Here is a 16,010-nt window from a genome sequence, read left to right as displayed (position 1 = left end):
GCAAAAATGTAGGCTATCTCAGCCATACAGCATAAAAAGGTGCTTTGACTTCAGTCCTTCAAAAAAGATCACACCAAACCAGGTTTGGGAACGACTGCAGAAAAGCAGGGGAAAGCATGGAAACTGGTTCTATAGAGGACAATGCCATGTGGATGCTCCTCAAGACAATGCTGCTGAAAGGAATGCAGATAAAATGTTTCTGCCTAAATGGAACATGCCCTGAACAAATGAGTAAACTTGAAACAATAGGAGACTCTATTAGAGCTGAAGAAAATTTAAACTGTGAGAGTCAAACCGCTGCAAAAAACATTCCAGCCAGCTCTGCTCTTTGTTCAGGTTAGCAGAAGATAGGTAACCTGCCAGAATGATGGGATTTATTCATTCTTATCTTACTGAACTCACAATCCGATTGACGAATGGTTGATAAAACAGTGCTCTGCTGTTCCTTTTCAAGACTCATTCATGGATGGAGTGGGAGTTCTAATCCTCATTTAGTGATTCTGAATTATGGAACACCCTGACTTGAATAGCCCCCACTATCCTGAACTTGTCAGTTCCCAGAAGCTAAGCAGGGCTGGCCCTGACTATTGGATGAGATACCTCCAAGGAATACTAGAGTCGCGACACAGAGGCAGGCAGTGGCAAACCACTGCTGAACGTCTTTTGCCTAGAGGTAGCCATAAGTCAAATATGACTTAATGGCAAAACCCCCCACAAAAATTATGAAACGCATGACTGGTTCCCTGTATCTGTTTCATAACATCTCGTCTGGTTAACTACAATGCATGATCTGATATCATTCCATCAAGCATTGCCTGGTCTCTGCATCATAGCATTTGCTGTCAGGATGAGGACAAGGCAACCCTACAATATGATCCCATCACAGTTATGTATTGTGTTCAACTTGACGTTTTGAGAAATACTGGAAGGGGAAACTGAACAGTAACCACCCCGTGTCTCTCTAGCCAAACACTCTGCATGGAAAAGACTTGAAATGTTTCCTGATTAACAGAATTAAAGGTCCGTGAAGGTGTACATGTAGTTTAATACACTGGCTCAGATCTCAATGTTGTTTGCAGCAGGGTTATTTATTTTTTTAATCACATGAACATACAACAAAAAGGCTGTCTAAAGGCAGAACATGCTGATATCCTCCAAAGTAACCAAACAGTGCATCCATGATATCATATCACTGTCTAAAAATTCCCATGATCAGGATCTTCTAGAGCAGCAGAGGCATCTGAGAATTTAGCTTTGAGGAGTGTGACTATTGCATGTGTTTGTGTGTGTGTTAAATTCAAGGCAACTACATGATCAGCTTACATATGGCATGTATTCCTACATAAAGTGTTGATGTTTTGCTGCTTCCCATGGGGATAAAAACACTAAAGGTTCTATAAGACACATCCAAGGATCAGTAAGCACAAGTTGCTGATGGGAGCCAGGAGGAGAAAGAAATAACCTCTACTGAAGGGTGCATATACAAGAAACAGTATGTTTGTGGCAAGCCACACTGTCCTCACAGTTGTTCTCAGGATGCACCGGCCTCACCACACAGTCAAGCATGCAGCTCATAACTGATTATTCCAAAAATGGCAAACAAATGTCCACAGTTAACAGTGACAACCAGTCAACCCACCTACAACCACAGAAGTATTATTGTTATTTCCATCAACATCAGGACCAGTAAAAAGAGAGTATAATAAAGGATATGGCTTTCAGGCAGCTCAGCCTGAAATGCCCGGGGGAATTCTGAGACATGGATATTACCAGCTTGATTTAGTACATACTTGTCAAGGAAGCTCATCTCTTCTTCAAGGACAGTTATCTCTATCACATAGGAAAGTGCAGGAACTCCACTAGACTAATATGGAATGATTTTTCCCCAAGGGGACAGAAGCTACACTTTTCAGAGAGATCAACTGATCTATATTTTAACCCTTTCCCAAATTAGATAGCCTGACTAATTTCTGAGTTTTAATAAGAAAATTGATTAATGAATAAACCTCAGTACAGCAGCATGGAAGTTGGTATCAAAGAGTTACACAACTGAAGGATGTTTGTACCAGGATGTAAATGGGGAATTGGTAGAGCAATGCCCTGAAAACTGGCCTCCTTGCCCTGCTGTTTCTGAGTAATATAACTGAGCCTTCCCTACTTCTCAATATGTGAGAATCACTGTAGCCAATAGACAACCAAAGGCTCCAGAGCAGTCAGCCCAATGACATGCTGTCTATGAACACAGTGAGTGTAATTCAGTGTGTAATAAGACAGAGCAGGAGAAATTATCCTGCATGCACTATGGGCAGCTGTTTGCCTTTATTCCAATCCAATAAGCTTCCCTCATTCTTTGATAGCTGCAGCTGCCAATTTGTAAGGAAAGGAATGGGATGAGAGAGGAAGCCTCTTCTTTCCTGTGGTAAATGAGAAGCCAATAACCTCCATTGTCAGAAAAGCATTCAGGGTTTCATGGTTGGCAGAATTAAAGCAGATAAAGATAGGAGGAACCTAGAATTCTCTCTCCAGACTTAGACTATAGTATCTTGGTTTTCCTCTCTGTATTGTTGCCTTTTTCCCTTTGGTAAAATCACCTTTCCTTTTTATACGAGCTGATCTGCAAAACAGAGGTCCTGACACAAGTGGTCCCAGAATGGTGTAAAAGAAGTTGTAGTATTGCTGATCTTCTAATGAGCATGGGTAAGGATGTGAGAACAGAATGGGGAATAGACCCATGATTGTGTGGTAGAAGGATAGCTTGAGAGAGACATAGGGAAATTTGGTACGCATAATCATGCTGACAACAGTTTCTGGTGAACCGGGTTTGCCCCAGCCACAAAGGTCATCATAACACATAGGGAGGTTTTCCTCTTTGCTCTACATTGTTCTTTTTACATCAAAACAGGAAGAGGGAGGGAGAACCTGTGAACCCACAGTGCTTTTTGTAATTACCCACGGCTTTCACTGCTTGAGCCACGACAGCTCATTTTATTGTCCACCTACACACTTTCTAAGAGTTGTGATAAGAGATGAAGCTAATCTGATGTGTGTAAAACAACTGCTAACAGCTATGAATGTCAGTGTAGGTACTGATCAATTACTTTTTTGGTGTTTCTGAATTACTGTTGACACGCACTATGATGAAAAAATCAATGCAATATCAGTACCCCTTGCTTATTTTGATCACTCAAAGGACTAATGCAGGTCAAGAAAGTTTAGTGATTACAAACATCTGTAATTAGTTTGTAACCAAGTCTCTGGGCTACTTCTGCTATGAATGGTCCATTGTAAGGATAAAAACTATATGCTTCAGATAGTCATTACAAAGAGAAAATGCATGAAAGTGTATTTTTTTCTTTTAGCAATTAACTCTAGAATTTGACTACTGTGGCCCTTTATGCATGCTGTGCTTACCTTAAGATACTTTGCTCCACAGTGGGGTCTCTCTGCATTTCTCTATTTACCAGTGAGGAGGTGCCCTACTGATTGCTCTGAGTCGAGCTGCCATTTTGCCTGCACCTGATTCCGGATTGTTCCTAGGTCAACTTGTTGAATGCTGCCCTTTCCTCCACCTTTTTAATTGCTGGGAAGGGGGGGGGGGAGAGTTTAATATTCTATCACTTCTTTATTTTGATGTCAACCCCACCCAACCCCAGCCAGAGGTCAGGTTCAGGGCGGCTCACCACACAACATATCTATCCAGCTTTCACAATTCGATATACCAACATAGTTAATATAATGCAGAAAAATGATTACAATAACTCAACCCAATCAATAGGTAATTAGACTTATAAAAGGTACAAAAATTGTGTGCCCCATTGTACTCTATTCTACCTTCCAAATGGGGGATAATAGTCCAATAATTCTAGCTACATCAAAAGTAGCTCATCCACCCCCTAATCTCTGTTTATTTAGTAAAAGGAAGGGAAAGGGGCAAAAAGGGAAAGGAGAAAGAGAAGTGAAGGGGAAAGGAAAGGAAAGGAAAGGGAAAGGGAAAGGAAGGGAAAATGAATCGGGAAGGGAGCAGGGGAAGAAGCTAGGCAACTTGGTAAATCGTACTGCCTTAATCATATGCTGTGATACAACGTTAGTGTAATTTTTTAAAAAAAAAATAAGGTCCATTGATCCCCTAGAAATGCTTGCTGAGAGGTGGGTGGAATATGAGCGGAAGAACACAGAAAGGGGAGGAAAATCCAAAGCAAGACAAACAGACATTGCTCTGCTTCACTTTCCCTGAGCAGGCAGGGAGGGTGGGAATTGCTCCTTCCCTGCTTTTAGAAATTGTGGGGATTAGAGGATCTGCAGCATAGTGAGTTCAGGAGGGGGGAAAACCTGTGTGCACAGAAAATCGGACCAAAAGGGAATGTACCATCCCTGTAGGGCAGACCACAAGTGCACAATAGGCCCATGTTTATCGTTCAGACTTTGTCACAGTAAGTGTAGAAGGATTAAAACACTATGAATGATTATGGCACTGCAGGTCCATACACCATCACAGTCACAACCACTTCTGATTATGAAATCACTTCCCTAAAGACATAACTGCACAATATACCTGACACATGTCAGGTAACAGGTGCTTTGTTCACTCCATGCTGTGGAGTGCTGAGATAATTGACAAGAAACTTCCAGTTTCCCTCTTGCCCCACTTTTGACAGTGGAAAGGACAGGGGGATTTTTGTCCCTTTTCTCTGACTCCCCGGGCTGAATGAACAAGAACTTCTTACAATGAATTCCCCCAATGTACGTCTGACTGCAAGTCCAGTCCTGCACCGTAACCTTACACATGGTCACAGTATCATAAAGACTGGAGAGCTTGCTCAAGGGCAGATCAAATCATCTGCTGGCAGGGTAGGATGAGGGGGAACAGTGTACTAATACTGTTTCGGCTAGCTCTAGCCTAGAATATATGACCATAGTGTAGGAGCCATAACACTGCCAATTCCTACCATCTTTGAACACAGTGTTGTGACACTACCATCAGGCAGAGATACTAGAGCACTGATGACTGACTAGGTGCAGTGAGAATAAAAGCCTGAAGCAAGACCAATATATGTTTTATTGTTGCTTTTAATTTTGTAAGCTGCCCTGAGACCTCTGTATAAGGGTGACATAAACCTCCAAAATAAAATTTTTAAAAAGCCCTTCCTACCTCTAATTAGTGCTGTGATAGCGGTACTTTCACAAACATTTGCGCAGAGGCCAATTAAAAAAGCAACACCAAAAAAGCAAAACCAGACTGAAATGGACGAAAGGCTAACATGTCATTCTGGAATTCCCAAAGTTGCTCTGCCACCACTTGTTCTGTCACATTGCTTAAAAAGGACAAGCTGGAAACTAGACAGTAATCATTACTCTTATCCAATGAATGTATCCATAGAAAATGTACAAGCAGGTACTAGTGAATCCACATCAGGGACTAGATCCACCCTTCAACTGATATCCAGGTTAGCGGAGAAGACAGAGATTTTATTAGTGAAGAAACTTACAAAAGCATCACAACTACCAACCAAATGATTATCAATAACAGGGCCAGACCTTGGAGTCATCAGGTTACAAACCACTTTACCAGTCAAGTTTCTTGTGTGCATGCATTCAAAGACAGTTCACTGAAAATTTTAAAAAGGGGAAATTGAATTGGCAAGATGAACAGAATACAACCATGTACTTTTGGGGCTGAAAAGGTGCCCAGGATCAGAGTCTGCAGAGCAAACATCCCAGGAAAATCATAAGCAAAAAGAGGCAGGTATGATAGAGAATCCCTGCAGCACTCCAAAAAATGAGGCACTAGCAGTAGATGAAACTGGCAAAACAGCTTTAACAGTCAGGTGGGAAAAATAAGACATCTTCTGATATCTGCACAGCCTCCTCGGCCTCTGCTGGCTTGGTGTTGCAGCAGTTCTTGGAAGCAATTTTTAAGGAGGCAGGATGCAGAGGCAGTTAAAGCTTCTCTGCAGGCAGCCTGGAATTGAATACCCCCCCCCCCAACATACACACACACAGATGTACATACGTTGCTCTAGCAGAGGAAGGGGGGGGGGTACGAAGAGGATGGCCAAGAGACCCCCTTCCCAAGTTCCCTCCCTACCAGGCTATTTGTGCTGCTGACTCTGGGTCTCTACAGTGGAAGGAGTGGGGAAGACTGTCTCCCCTCCCCCACTCCACTCCTCGCAGGGATTGGCAGTTGGTATTTCTCTAAAAAACCAAGAACAATGAAAGCAAAAATGGCAATCTTCAATTTTGCCTTGACCGGGGAGCAACTTGGAAGGAGCAAAACCCCGAACCGAGAGGGAAACATCAGGGGTTCCCCACCCTTGTTAATTGCAAGACTATCAGGATCAGCGGTGCCATAAGTGTAAGTTACAGTGTCTGTAGAGAAATCTCTGCCACGAAGGAAATGTTTCCTCACTGCGCAGCAAAGCAGAACTGTATAATCAGCCTGAGATTCCTTGGATGATAATATCAGACACATTTTAGTGTGGGCTGGAACAGCATTACAAGTCTGGATAAATGAAATGACACAATGAAATGACACAGAGTTTATCACACAGTACTTTCTTTAACCATGAATACAGCTATAGCTGCACAGAACAAAAGGTTGGCTGCTCCCTGAGACAAAGTCAGCACAGGATCTTTGTTACAGCAAAGCTCCACATTCTTCAACCCAGAAGATGATGCAGGATGGGTAGAAGATTTGTTGTTTTGCAATATGTGGAAACCATGTTAAGGTCTAGAGACCACATTCTACCCACTGAGCAAAAGAAACAGATGTGAGCAGAATCAAAGTGAAGCAAAAGAGAAATACAATACCCTGTTTTACTTATTTGATCAACAACCTTATGTTTGTTCATCATAACTGTAGAAGACCGACAAACAGGCTGCTCCTGAACCTCTGCTGCTGAATTTGGGTTCTGTGTAGCAGCTGGTGTGAAATCAACCAGTGGCACTCTGTCAGCCTTGAAGTGGCAGGTGTCTTCCAAACAAAGGCCGCAGCACAACAGGAGGCCTTGGTGAGGTCCTGTAGCAAGATCTTATATGGGGGAGGGGGACAATTGCATTGTGGCTTTTCCACTGCCCTACAAGGGACAGCACAGTTTACAGGGGCGATGAAAGAGAATGCAGGCATCACAGATTATATTGATCTGTTTGTTTGCTCTTGGCTGCTGCGCTTATGTGCTGGATAAGCCACTTTACAGGAATTTCCTCCCATCCACAACATGAATCTCTCCACTCTCCAAGATCTTCTCCCCCCAAACCTGAGAATTAAGAAGTTCTTCCACCACCACCCCTCCACACACACAATTGTAATAAAACAGTGATAAACTTGGCCTTTCATTTGTTTGAGTTGTGTGATATGGACATCTCCAGATGGAGTCAATGGTGGTAAGGGAAATTATATTCTTTTCAGTGCACACTTTTAGTAAAGGAGGATGAAACATCAAACAAATTGAAATTAGCAGTGGATAAATGTCTGCAGAAAAACAGTATAAAATGGTAGCATAAATTTTCCCTCTATACATGCTTATCAATTGATATGTCTTTTCTTCTGGTCCTGTGCAAATTACCCCTTGTCCTTCATCCATCAGTTGCTGGAGTTTCATGTCTTCTAACATGAAACAAGAAGAATATCCTGGCAGCGTTCGGCTGCCTCTGCTCTTCAGTCAACTAAAGGCTGTGGGGACTGGCAGACAGAACAGGGTTAGCAGCTATACAACATACCTGCAAGGCCTCGCAGGCCTGCTCCACAGTCAGAGAGTCTTTGATGAATTCAACACACAGCTGAAACAAAAGAGTTGAGAAGGATGAGACTGAGAAGTGGAGGAGACTCCTGCGTATGCTTGCAGCACTGGCAACCACTATGCAGCCTCAGGTCTGCTGAGTTTCCTGACCTTACATCTCCGCCATGTTGAATGAGCAACTTACATTCCTGCTTCAGAGCTGGCCTATGTTCCAACCCAACCCTCACTGAGGTTTTTTAGACATTGATATTGCCAAGTTAGGACAGTTTCACAGTTTCACACCAGCAAACTGATAAAAATACAGTTTCTTTTTCTCTAGTCAGAAAATGCAGTAATCCTCCACATCCCTACTGCCTTCTCCAGATGTCATGCTTGAATCTTGATCCTACCTTATCAAGACTGACTGGCTTGGGGATTTTTCCCATGGAGTGAGAGAGGGGACAGGGCAGTTCCCTTGACTTCTGGTGTGTGAAGAAGTAAAGGTCTAATAAGAGAATGCAGTTTCTTCACCATATGTTGCAGGGAGTGAAATCTGTGGTTTACTCAGAAGGGCTGTGGGAAGGTCATGGCAAACAGAACTGCAAGGTTGGGGGGATATATTAATAGCTCTCTTAGTATCTAAAAAAATCAGCAGATACTCTGAACTCTGGAAAGGGGGGCTGCAAGAATTTATGCCTCCTTCTAGAATATTTGGCAATTGGTGGATGGGAACTCTCTAACTGAGCATTTGCAGAGAAGCCAACATTTTCTCAACCAATTATGGGGTCTGAGCAGCATTGTCAAGAAACCAAGAAAATGACAGAGATCTATCCTGCCAGGTGCTGTGTCTAGCAAGCCTAAAAAATGGTCAGGAACTCTCAAGGAGGACCAGAAATGAGGGTTCAGATAAAGCATCCCAAAACATTAATGGTTTGAAACTCACAGCTGATATACAAACAAAACACACACCAACTTTTAAAATATGAATAAGTAAATGCTAAGAAAAGAAGACTATCACACTGACAAAAATAACAAAACTGACATGAGAGGAATATGGGAAAGTTAGGCACACCAGAGTTACATCCTCTCTCTGACAATAGGAAAAGGCCACTCCTGACTATGACAGAACTCATTATAATCCTGCTTGTGCTTGCAATTGAACACTGGTTTACAAGTGCTGATGGATCAAATCTCACACTATTTTTGTTTTCTGATGTGTACCAGTCTCATCCACATTCACCTACACCAGAGCCTAGGTGTCAGTTTGGACAGAAGATTTGTTTATAAAAAGGAATAGCCCAATTTCAATCAGAAGCCATCTCTAAAGATGATCTTGCTTTCTGAATAAGGCCGATTGATTATTCATGATCAATAATGCAATCTCTTGGGATAATGTAAAGGGTGTAAAATATAAAATCCAGACTCAAGCTGAAACATCATTTTGAAATATTTTATGGGGTGTGTGTGTATGTGTGTGTGGGGACACTGGATACAGAGAGTGTTCCCCCATGCCTCCCCCTCATTTACACTTCTATTTAATATGTTCTGCCTGCTGACTGAATTGCATAAAAAGAAAGTCCTTCTACGACCTTGATACACACAGGAAGACATTCTTTCCTGAAATATGAAAGATAAGAATGCAGAAATGTGGCCTTCAGCTTTGGTTTGCAGGAAGATGGTGATCATAATGACCATTATAATAGCCAAGGTGGAGAGAATTTTAAGGCATCAAGAATATTCCTAACTATACTCCTAACTATATAACTATTCCTAACTATAACTCTGATTTGGAGTATAAATTGTTACAAATGGAAGGAACAGTTATTTGTAGAAGGTATATACCATGGAAGTGCTCTATCACAGGATCGAGTGTTTAACAAAGGGGGTCTTTGTGTCTTAGCCCTTACATACGTATGTAATAGAAAAGTCTAATAAAAGACAAGGGTAGACAGATCTGATATATCCATGAAAGTTTAGAAAAGGGTTACATTCCAGCTTGCCAAAATTAAGTTTTGTAATATTGTAATATTGTAATTTAGGGAACATGAATGAAATTATAAGGGTTTTATATGGTTTTATATAATATGGTTTTAATTCCTGAACTGTTGTGGAAAGGAATCTTGCCACAGTTCAGTTAATCTAAAATAAATATGAATTTGAGTGGCGTGAGGCCAAACCACTGGTACTGGGTGCTAGCTTTAGTGCAAAGACAAGGAGAGACTGGAATGGAAGACTGGTCCACTAATTAAAGAGCACACTCCTGGAAAAAGACACTGTCCCACACTGCTACGTTTTGTGGAATTTCTACAGAATTTCACTTGAGCTTCCACCCCTACTTGCAGTCTGACTTCAGAGCTATGATTAATTTCCTAGCAATGACTAAAGTGACAGACTACAAGGAGCAAACAAGTGTGTGGGGGAATGGGAGGGAGTGGAGGGGTTTCCCCCTCTAGAATAGATAAACACTGTCCTGATTACCATTGTAAAAATAGATTCACTGTAAAGGGGGCAGGGATTTAATGTCCCTTGTCAAAAGACAGTCTTGTTAACTGTGATTTGCAATAAACCAGAATTAACTTTTGCTGAATCACCCTATTTCTTATTCAGCAGCATGCAATACAAATGGAAAGAGGAAATAGTTCTAACAAACTCTCCATACTGAGAAGTCTGCCCACTCAAACAAGAGGAAAGCTCAATAGATGCTTCTTCTTTTAATGAGAATCCAAGAGGAAGCTAAAAGTTAATGTCGAAAAGCTCAATATTTCAGCCAAAGTATACTTTGAGAAATGAGGGATACTGTAGCATTATAGTAACCAAAATAAGAGTCACACATATTTTACTGGTGACTATTTAGAGACAAGCTACTAATTACTGATGAGCAAGTGTAACAAAGCACTAGCAGCAAAGGTGCATCATGAGGGAGCAATTTGCAGAGAAGCAGCGCTGGGAGAAAGGGATGTTTAATATTCCCTATTCCTCCCCTCCCCTCCCCCCATAATATTCCACAGGAGTTTCCCTCTGCAACCACAAACTTTCAATTTTAGGGTCTATTTTGCAAATCATAAAATATATGCACTTTTTATCATTTGACAAAACTCTGTTTACGTGGTCCTGAACATAGTTCTCCCCTATTTATAGTCTTAGGAATTATTTGGCAAGGAACAGAACTGTGACAGCGTGGAGGAAAGGGATGATAAAGTTATGGGAGAGGGGGTAGGATATCAATGTCACTGAGATCCAGTGGATCAGATGATGGGCTTACATCCAAGAGGTCTGGCTTCAAATCCCACCTCAGTCATTAACTCACGGGGTGGCCTTGGAAAAGTCCCTCTCAGCTATAGCTGTTGTCTCTCTCAGTGGCCTTGAAGGGTGGTGACAAGAACAAATACTGTTAAGATGACAAAACATTTTGCACAGGTGAAATAGTACAGCAATGATTAAACATTACCAGAGGCCATGAGAATAAAACAGGTAGCATATCTTGTTTCAGCTTGGAAGAAGAGAAGAAGAAGAGTTTGGATTTATACCCACCCCCCTCTCTCCTGCAAGGAGACTCAAAGGGGCTTACAATCTCCTTTCCCTCCCCCACAACAAGCACCTTGTGAGGAGGGTGGGGTTGAGAGAGCTCAGCAGAACTGTGACTAGCCCAAGGTCACCCAGCTGGCATGTGTTGGAGTGCACAGGCTAATCTAGTTCCCCAGATAAATCTCCTCAGCATAAGTGGCCGAGTGGGGAATCAAACCCGGTTCTCCAGATTAGAGCGCACCACCTGCTTTTAACAACTACGCCACTGCTGCTCTCTTCTGAAGTTGACTAAGGCCTATTATGCACGGGGAGCTTACTGCAACCAGAAGGCGGATTCACCATACAGCCTTTGTTTAGGGGCATGTTTGCTGTTATTACCCATTGCCCTGTTTCCCTGCACTTCTAGCCCTGTCTATAGCAGGGCAGGCATTACCCCTTTCCTCTGGATTTTGGTGCATTTTTTTTGTTGCAGGGCTGAACAATACCATGTTCATTAGATTGACAGCTCCACCCTGTTCAGCCTAGCTGAATGCATGCTCCTATTGGTTGTAACTGAAAAAAACCCCACCTCATCTTAGTAGTTCAATAGCTATAATAATTCAAATATGTTATGCAGTTGGGTGTATTGATTTCATATTGCAATTTCACTATTAAGATTGGGGGGGGGGGGCGTTTTTTTCACCAAATGTGAGGTGGACTCCAATGCAAGTGACTTATCCAACTGCAGCAGGAGAAATCCCTTGCAATAATGTTGGTGCTTTTTTGGGAGGAGAAGCCTCCATTACAACACTGAGAGACATCACCACAATCTAATGTTCCATCTATAGCCCGTCATTCATAACTTATCCTACAGACATCGCCTCTCAGCCTGTTGCTAACTGCAACAGCTGGTAGAAGTGAGAGGGTGAGGAAAATGGCTGATCCGCCATTTGGAGTCAAACATCTTGTTTTCAGATGCAACAAAAGACAGAAAATTTGCAATGATTATCTGTTTAAATTGATATATCAATATTGTGCTATAATAAATAACAAATATTGAAGTAATAATAAATCTGAGTGAGAGGGAAGGAGAGCAGTGATGGTGGGGTACAGACCACCATTAACAGGTGATCCGCCTTTTAGCACATGCTCCCAATCCCCACTCCTCCCTTTTCCCTGCAGCCTGTGATGCTGGCGATATGTTCCAGAACACAAACTGCTTAGTCTCCCACCTGTTCAAGCAGACAGCGCTAACAATAAATCTTTCTGCGTCCAAATGCTGGGGGGGGGGGGGGGGCAGTAAAGGCAGAAGGAGGAGGAAGGAGGTGGCGATGGGGAGGGAGGAAGGGAAGAGGCTTGCAGAGGGAATGGGAGGGTGATACAGGCTGTCAATAGATGGAGGGAAGATGTCCGGGACAAAGCTGTGCTTACTCGCAAATCACTATTGCTCAGGCAGTGAAGAAAATTAAACTCATGCTTAAAGTGGTGTTGCTTAGTGAGGGGAAACTGGAAAGTGAATGAAGGGCTCAGGAAAATAAATCTGTACAAGAAAAAATGCATCTGTACTAGAACTCTTGCTTCAGTGTACATTTTGCCACCAGGCAGAGACCTGTGCAAAATCAGCCCTTCGGGGATCGGGCGGTATATAAATCTAAGAAATAAATAAATAAAATAATAGTGAATCTAGTTTGCTCCTGTGAGGATGCTGCAAGGAATCATAATTGTGATGTCATCTATTACAGAGTAACACGGACTGTACAGAAAGTCAGGCCTTCTACTAAGAGAAAGCCAAGAAAATGGGAATAAAACATGTACTCTAAAGAACACGTAGCATCTGGGCTCTCCCTGCGTTCACATTGCCTCCCACAACTCCAGCTGTGGCTGCTGCTTTTGGGGCTACCTGGTGGTCAAACTAAATTCTATCTTGGGATCTCAACAATCCACCCACAACCTCACTGAGAGAAGTACGGAGGCAGTGGCTGTCAGCCAAGTTTCCATTCTGATGCACAGTCATCATCAGTATAATATGATTTAACAACATTAAAAGTCATGAAAATCAGATTTTAAATTTAACCTTTTTAACATGGAAGGAGGACAATAAAATATTGTTTTCTGGAGAACATATTATTTGGAACAGACACATCCAGCTATTCCCCCATAACTGTAAGATGTTTGATTTACAAATAAATGGTTGAAATACATGTTGTTAGATTACATCCACCTCTCAATGTGTTCATGTTGCAAAAATAAAATCTCAACCAGACTGCAAAATATTGCTACAAGTATGCAATAAGTGACTATAAACACAATCCTTACGCACATGGCCCAATTGCCTCTTTTTTATTCTTCTTTCTGCTTTGCTTTGGACCCTCCCCTGCTTATATATGGAGGATGGCTTGTGCTACTGGTTTTCCCTCACATTCCCCCCCCCCCCCGCCCCACACACAGTGGTCTTGCAGGCTTGCTTCTTCCTTGCTTTGGGGTTGGCTGTGGAGTGTTCTTGGTCCACTTGAGCTGCCTGTGTTTTTGTATATGAAGGGGACAGTGCCAATGGAAAACGCTGGCTGCTTTGTGCAGGAGGCATTTCCATGGTTTTGTGTGGCTGGTTTGGGAAGCGCCGTCTCTTCCCCCCACCCCCATGGGTGGAATGCCCCTGGTTGCTGATTGGTATGCCCCTGGTTGCTGATTGGTGACAGGGAGACAAAGGGAGTGGGAGGAAGTTGCAAGGCAGGAAAAATATACAGGGTCTGCTTCCATGGTGTTTGCACGACAGTGTGGTCACACAGGGGCATTTTAAAAGAACTGCCAATTTGGCAAATTTTTGAAAGTCGTGGGGCAAAGGAAAAATAGCGGGGCAACATTGGGGCAGACCCTGTGCAGCTTTGGTAACTGTGCAGAATTCCCGGCTGCACAGGGATAATTTTCGTGCTCACCCCAGGATATTTTGACCGTGCAAGAATGGCCATGCAATAGATTATAGTATGTTCTATGGCACACAGGGATAGTATCCTAAGAGGCTGATTCAGCTCTCCTGCTAGTTAAAATCTAGACGGATTGATTGACACCAACAGAATGAAAGTATTTGCTAATAGAGGTCTGAAGATGATCAGCAGGAGAAGACTGGCCATTTAGGCTACTGAAAATAGTTCCAGTGAGCTAGTAACCTGAAGGGCCACCCCAGCCCAGAGAGGGGAGGTGAAAGCCAGAGGTATGGGGAAGGAGTGCTTGCCATGGTGAGGGACATACCCTTCCAGCCCACCTGGAACACACCCTGTCCAGCATCACTGCCCACATTGGACTAGCTTCAAACCAATCTATTAGAAATCTTTGCACAGAGACAGAAGGAAATTTACTTATTAGTTAACAGCTTCTAGCCAGATGCCAGGTGTGGGAAGGCGCCTGGAAAAACAGTTTCCCACAGAGTTAGAAACCTGAACTTCTAAAATTAATTTGAAAACCACCACAGACTGTCTCTCTACTGAAATCATTTACATTGGAAAACAGAAGTCAACTTTCCTGTGAAATTTTATACCAGAAGTATTGATGACTGCATTGCTTCTCAATCAGTTAAAAGTTCCTATAGCAGAGGACTCTGAGGTGGTCTGGAAACTACAGCTGCTGCTTCCCGCAATTACCTTCAATGATCCTGCTTTTCAAAAGAGGAAACTGATTCCATCTCCTTCCTAGGAAGTAGAGTCACAGTTTCCATTTTTAAACAACTCAAAAGGGCTCCATTATCACATTGACCAGATGAAACAAGAGGCTTCATGCAACGTGTGATTGGTGTTTGGAATATGCTGCCACAGGAGGTGGTGATGGCCACTAACCTGGATAGCTTTAAAAGGGGCTTGGACAGATTTATGGAGGAGAAGTCGATTTATGGCTACCAATCTTGATCCTCCTTGATCTGAGATTGCAAATGCCTTAACAGACCAGGTGATCGGGAGCAACAGCCACAGAAGACCATTGCGTTCACATCCTACATGTGAGCTCCCAAAGGCACCTGGTGGGCCACTGCGAGTAGCAGAGAGCTGGACTAGATGGACTTTGGTCTGATCCAGCTGGCTTGTTCTTATGTTCTTATGTTCTAGGCTCGCCCTTCATCTGTTCATATCCTCTGGTGCACGTTATGGACTCTCAGGGTCTTTAAACCCCAGTTTGAGAAATGCTGTCCAATACTTAATTAGTCAAGTAAGCTTGTCATGCTCTCCTCTATTTCTTGGCATCAATCCTGTGGCAGGATTGTAGGATGGCTACATATCTATCACAGATTGCTGAGCCCAGGCAACGTTGGGTTCTCACAAGAGCCAGATGTAACATCTTTTCCCCTGCGCTATTTTGAGGTCAGTTTGGGAAGTCACCCCTAACAGATAGTCACCCCACACTGTCCAACCCAAGTTGAAATGTCAGAACACATTGTATGTTTTTGTCTGAAATATAATCTTTCGAGAGAAGCCTTGTTATCACGGATCACATGTAACATCCCTCCCCCAAAGCTTCTATTTAAAAACTACTTAACAGCAACAACTCTGAGATTCTACGGAATATAACCCAATATCTTCTGCTCAGGGGCGTAACGAGGCAGCCCTGGGCAAACTGTAGCCCTGGGCAAAACCTGAGTTGGATGCCCCCCCCCCCCCATGGGCGGCCACTCCACCACGACCAATTTTTTTTGCACCAGGATATTGGTGCCTGCAGGGGGTGCATTTTTAGACATATCAGCACCAAAATTTCGGAATATCATCAGGAGACTGTCCTTATGCTACTCCCCAGATTTGGTGAGGTTTGGTT

General features: G+C 42.8%; 1 protein-coding gene across 1 annotated transcript in view; it reads right to left on the bottom strand.

Moving 5' to 3' along the window:
- Window positions 1–16,010, bottom strand: part of BTBD19 (BTB domain containing 19) — a 50,425-nt gene that overhangs the window by 5,241 nt on the left and 29,174 nt on the right. The window contains 1 exon segment of the mRNA XM_048498881.1: window positions 7,717–7,776. Coding sequence (XP_048354838.1) covers window positions 7,717–7,776 — 60 coding nt within the window.

The sequence above is a fragment of the Sphaerodactylus townsendi genome, linkage group LG05, assembly GCF_021028975.2.
Source record: "Sphaerodactylus townsendi isolate TG3544 linkage group LG05, MPM_Stown_v2.3, whole genome shotgun sequence".
NCBI classification, from domain to species: domain Eukaryota; kingdom Metazoa; phylum Chordata; class Lepidosauria; order Squamata; family Sphaerodactylidae; genus Sphaerodactylus; species Sphaerodactylus townsendi.
The sequence above is the reverse complement of the archived record's forward strand: the minus strand, read 5'-3'. Positions and strand labels throughout refer to the sequence as shown.